We start from the raw sequence: 5574 nt of genomic DNA, 5'->3' as shown, positions 1-5574 counted from the left end.
CCCCCCCTCTCTCTCTCTCTCTCTTTCTCTCTCTCTCTTTCTTTCTCTCTCTTTCTCTCTCTCGTCCTTCGCGAGTGCAACCCTCCGTGCGCGCCGCTGCGGCGGCCCGCAATTTGGCGTGAAACCATATTCTTAATTGATGGCTTCCTTTAGATGAACCGTCGTATAAGCGGGAGATTAAGAAATCGCTCGTCGTGTGTGTGTGTGTGTGTGTGCTCGAGGTGAATTGGAGAGCGAATTAGCGTCCGCCTGCGTTTTCTGTCTCAGGCAATCGCGAATCGAAACTAGTTCGCGACGCACGTGACAATTAAACATTTTATAATTCATTATAGATCCCTGCCCCTCTTCCGCACTGCGTGCGTGCGAAATTCCATTTAGAGACTCGACTCGACCGTGTGTAACTGGATTTCGTCGTATGTCGCGCGTTTAAATGTGTGTCGTATAAATTCATCTCTATCCATTATTAAATTTAAGTCAGTCCATACGACGTGTGAAAAGCGGCGAAGCGAGGAAGGAGGCAGAGCGAGAGAGAGAGAGAGAGAGAGAGAGAGTTGGAGAGAGAGAGATCCAAGGACCAACGCGTGCTATCGCGAGTAATTGTACACTGAGAAAAAGAAATTGAAAGTTTGCAAAGTAAATCTTTCCTGCGACATTGTCTTCCATACTTATCGAAAACAATTTAACTGTCATGACGGAATATATATTTTTGCGAAATATACTTAAGTTATCTTGTTAGTTAGTTTATTTATCAGGTATAAAATTTTATTTCGTCGTATTTAAATAAACGTTTATTTCTGAAAAAATCAACCTTATATTGCAAGTAAATTTTTGAATTTTTTCTCAGTGTAAAGACGGCGAACACGATCCATAAAGGAAGAGAGAGAGAGAGAGAGAGAGAGAGAGAGAGAGAGAGAGANGAGAGAGAGAGAGAGAGAGAGAGAGAGAGAGAGAGAGAGAGAGAGAGACGTAAAGTTTGCACTTCACTTAATGCAGCTTCTGTCATTATCGAACGCCAACTGTTCGTTATGTCGTAATAATCGCCCGCGACGCGTGTTCGTCTCGCCCGTTCGCTCGCGTGCGCACGCGCGCGTGTAAATGCACACATGCGGAAACATGTTGCGAACCAATGCCGTTCAAGGTAATTACGCTACCTGTTATGTGTCACTCGTTGTCGAGCGGCAACGAGGATCACGTCTGCAACGAACCTTTCTCTCGCTTCTCGGCTGATATTAAAAGACGGAGCGTTATCAGCCACGTCGTCGATAATACGCCGCGAGGGGCCAGCGGGACTTACTCTCCTCTTCCTCTTCCCCCTCCTCCTTCTCTACGTGCGCGACGAATTTAAGAAAGCGCGCGACGCCGCGAACTCTCGTCGCCGGTAACTTAAAACCGTCACCGCGCATAACTCGGCCGTTCATTAAATATTCTATGAATACTGATACGCCGCGCTATAGCGCGATGCATTTTACATTGTCACATCGAGTGACGCGTCACGTTAACAATGCACTATTGATCTCGTTTAAATATTTGGCGAACGCACGCGAATGCCGCCGGTTTTAACACTTGCGCTTGGGATTACTCCCGCGCGCGCAGCGCAGGGCAGCCGGTATTATTTCGAGCGGCTGCGTCTCGTCGAAAATTAAAAAAAAAAGTTTACTTTTCATAAAGCCGATGGGAAAAAGCGCGCGTGGTGATATCGAATCGCAACGGCATACGTACACGTGCACGTCTTTCTCTGAAACTCAGATGTATCTTGCTTAGAGAAAGAGAACAAATTTATTTATATTTTCCACGCAGGAGAATGGCAATCCTCTCGGAAAGAAATAAATGAGGCGCGTGAATTCATCGCGCAAATGCAATTCTCGTCTCTCGGAATATTCCATTAGCGTTAGTCGTACCTCTCTCTCTCTCTCTCTCTCTCCCCCTCTCCCTCACGCGGGAAAAGAACGCGTGCGCTCGCCACGACGCAACGACTGGAACACGTCGTTTGCGTTACGCACGAAGCAACACCCCTCTCTCTCTCTCTCTCTTTCTCTCTTCCATCTGTCGCGCGATTCCGTTCCATTCATATTCATGAAAGTCATTAAATGCGATTTCCGAAGGAGGCGGCCGCGCGCAGGACGGGGCGGATCAGCGAACTTTTCTCGCCAAGATTAGATCAACCGAGCAAATATTTGGGGGCTCGTGAGGAGTGCGCAGCAGCAGTGGCGGCGGTCTGTCTCTTTGCGCGCTTCCCCGCTTCGATATCCACTCGACTCTCTGAAAACTCGAGTCTCTCTCTCTCTCTCTCTCTCAGTAGCACCGGCGAAACTTCACCGTCCAAGTTTCCAGCCTTTACACCGATTCGCGAGAGAAGAGAGAGGAAGAGGGAGAGGGAGCGCTCCCGGACTTCGCCGACCAAGAATAAATCCGCGGCGTGTTTGTGAATGCTTCATGACACGGGGAGCGCGATACTCCGTCTCTGTGCTCTTTCTCTCTCGTCTTTCCGCGGAGCTGTCCGCCTTTCTCTCTCCCTCTCGAATAAATAATCGTCCCCGCGGATGGTAAGTGAGAAGCGACGTTGCGTGGACATGCGGGCGAATGCGTATAATAGCCCTTTACCGGCTGAATATTATTTCCCGTCTTTCCCACGCAGCCTCGAAGATCGCGATCGATTTTATCGAGAGACGAGGCCATGGCGAGTGAATTTTATAATATGTACACACACACACACACACACACACACACACACACACACACACACACACATATATATATATATATATATATATATATATATACATGTACAGGTACATATATATATACATGTATAGGCAAGGCGTATCAAATTAATAGGGACAAACTTTGCAAAGGCGTGGATTGAGGCGGACAAAAAAGTCTTGTATCATTTTTGCAAGCAACACGCAAAATTTCGAGTTATTATTAATGATTGAAAAGGCCATATACACAAAGAGAAGGGTTTCTTTAGATTTAGTATTTCCATTTATTTGACTAAAATTTGTTTCATAGAAACAACATGTATTTGTACGAAATATTTGAGTGAAAATTTTATTGTCTCATTCAAGAAAACTCGATCACTTAACAGGAAGAACGCTATTATTTGAAATAATATCTTTTAACAAAATAAAATATTATCTGGTTACAATAATTATGTAAAATGAAACAAATAATTTCTTTATAAGAAAATTATCTTTCGTTTCAAACAAATATTTTTGTTTAAGATAAAGATATATATTCGTTAAAAAGTCTAACAATCGTATTTATTAATCGAAATTACTTTCTTAATCGATATTAATTTCTTTGAAACATATTAATGATAAAACTTCGACGCAATAAAATTTATTAAATCTGAAGACATCTTTTTCTCAGTGAATAAAGACTTTTTTAATTAATAACTCTAAAATTCGCGTGTTCTTTGTAAAATGCTAACACGGATAAAAGTTTGGTTGAATTTACTAGACAGTGAACGAACCAAACATGTTTTGGAACATCGAAGAAAACAGAATTTCTGCTTCTTATGACCCAAATTCGGTTCTTATAACTATAAATTCTGTTTCCTTCAACCAAAACACCGTTTGGTTTGTGTTCACTATCTAGTAAGTTCCAAACCAAACTTTTTTTCCGTGAAAAGAGGACTTTTTCGTCCAGAGCGGCCTAATCTACAAGTTTATGTATCCAACAAGAAACATCGATATATCGAACCTTGAATTTGTCGCTAGGTACAACACTTGTCACATACTTCTATATTAACCGCTCTGGGTAAAAGTCTTTTACTATTTTACAAATAACATGCAGATTTTCGAGTTATTAATTAAAAAAGCCTCTGTATCTGGCCATTTTCGATCATTAATAAGTCGAAATTTCGCATAATTACGCGTAATTAAATGTACAAAATGGTATAGGACTTTTCTCAGTTTAATTCTATCTTCACACACAAGCGCGGTGCTTCATGAATTATCCAACACTATATACATTCGCCCTCGATCGCGCTCGTTTTCTTGGCTTCCCTTTGCATATTTGATCGATTCGAAAGCGCGAAACAGTCGGTGCGCGCGTGTCAAGGATGATTAGTGCCCGACGACATTTTGAATATCGGATTTCGGGGCTTAGGGCGATTTAGGGCGCCGGCAGCCAATAGACATTTAGAAATTTGCGATCAGCTCATTGTCGTCAGACTCGGTAGTTTAATTAACACGATCTGCAAACCGATCCCGGGCTTGTACGCGTCCCGTTTGCCGCTGTCATAACAGGCGAACATCGTCCCCGAGAGACTTTGCCGCGCTCTCGATTTACGGTGTCGTCGGCGAGCTGGCCGATCGCAGGTGTCGACCTGTACGCGTCAATCTCACGTCCGGATGCTTTGACGGGCATCTCTCTCCGAGCGCGGAGAAACCGTCAAGACGATGTCGACGCGAACGAGTCGGCGGTTTGTCGCGCTCGGGATCGAGCGTGCCAACCGCGGCGACCGATTAATGCCGCGCGACAAACGAGCGCACGTAACTTGACGTTACGTGGCTGAATGAGAATCCGCGGGCGGCGCAGAGAATGTAAAGTGTAGCTTCATTGACCCCACTGTTAATTCACTGCGGCAACAATGGCCGGGATAATTATATTCAAAGATACGTGTGTGTTTGTTTGTATGTACAGAGAAAAAGGTTTCTTCAGATTTAGTATTTCTATTAATTTGACTAAAATTTGTTTTTCATAAGAACAACGTATGCTCTTTGTTTGAGTATTAATTGTATGTCTGATTCAAGAAAACTCGATTATTTAACGGAAAGAACGCTGTTACTTGAAATGATATCTTTTAGCCGAATAGAAAATATGATTCGGTTACAATAAATATATGTAAAGTGAGACAAATAATTTCTCTGTAAGAAAATTACCTTTCTTTTCGAACGAATCTTTTATTTAAGATAAAGATACGTATTCGGTTGAAAAGCCCAACAATCGCACTTATTAATCGAAACATCACTTTCTCCGGAGCACGCCAACGTTCGACGTTTAGTTCGAATTAGTTCGGATGCGAGAAATTTGATGAAATCGGAAGAAATCTCTTTCCCAGTGCATACGCGTGTGTCGTATGTGCGCGCTCGCTCGCTCGCTGATTCCTTGAGCTAATCCGATCAATATTGACTCGCTGTTGCAGTTGGACAGGTTCAAAGAGCCGCCGGCGTTCGGGCCGATGTGCGACCTCCTCTGGTCGGACCCCCTCGAGGACTTCGGCAGCGAGAAGAACGCGGAGCACTTCTCCCACAATAGCGTCCGGGGTTGTTCGTACTTTTACAGGTGAGTGTCGCCGGCCCTGCCTCCTTTCCCGAGGTCGCGCGGCTCTCCGAGGAGAAGAGAGAGAGCCGCGCGTCCCGCTTCGATATATCGACATACAACTCCCCGTTCGTCCCATTTTGCCGCGGACGTGTCCTTTATAAACCCCCCGATGCGTTACAACATCGCAACCCACCACTGACTGGCGGGCCACGCGCTAACGTAATAATAAATGCCACGAGGAGACGAGAGGTCGGGCGTGAAGGAGGGTGGAGGAGAGTGGAGAAATACGAGATCGTCGCCGGACAG

At 44.6% G+C, this 5574-nt stretch overlaps 1 protein-coding gene across 5 annotated transcripts in view; it reads left to right on the top strand.

The window, feature by feature from the left end:
- The window catches only part of LOC106744500 (serine/threonine-protein phosphatase 2B catalytic subunit 2-like), a 161194-nt gene that overhangs the window by 116514 nt on the left and 39106 nt on the right, over positions 1–5574 (top strand). For all 5 annotated transcript variants that reach the window (XR_001374451.1, XM_014619342.1, XM_014619341.1 and 2 more), the window contains exon 6: positions 5150–5289. Coding sequence is in view for 4 of the 5 variants with exons in the window: in XM_014619342.1 (XP_014474828.1) it covers positions 5150–5289 (140 nt within the window). In the remaining variant the exon portion in view is untranslated. The remainder of the gene's footprint in view (positions 1–5149; positions 5290–5574) is intronic.

The sequence above is a fragment of the Dinoponera quadriceps genome, unplaced genomic scaffold (assembly GCF_001313825.1).
Source record: "Dinoponera quadriceps isolate SergipeBrazil2010 unplaced genomic scaffold, ASM131382v1 scaffold1266, whole genome shotgun sequence".
Lineage (NCBI taxonomy): Eukaryota > Metazoa > Arthropoda > Insecta > Hymenoptera > Formicidae > Dinoponera > Dinoponera quadriceps.
This window is presented reverse-complemented; position numbering and strand designations above follow the sequence as displayed.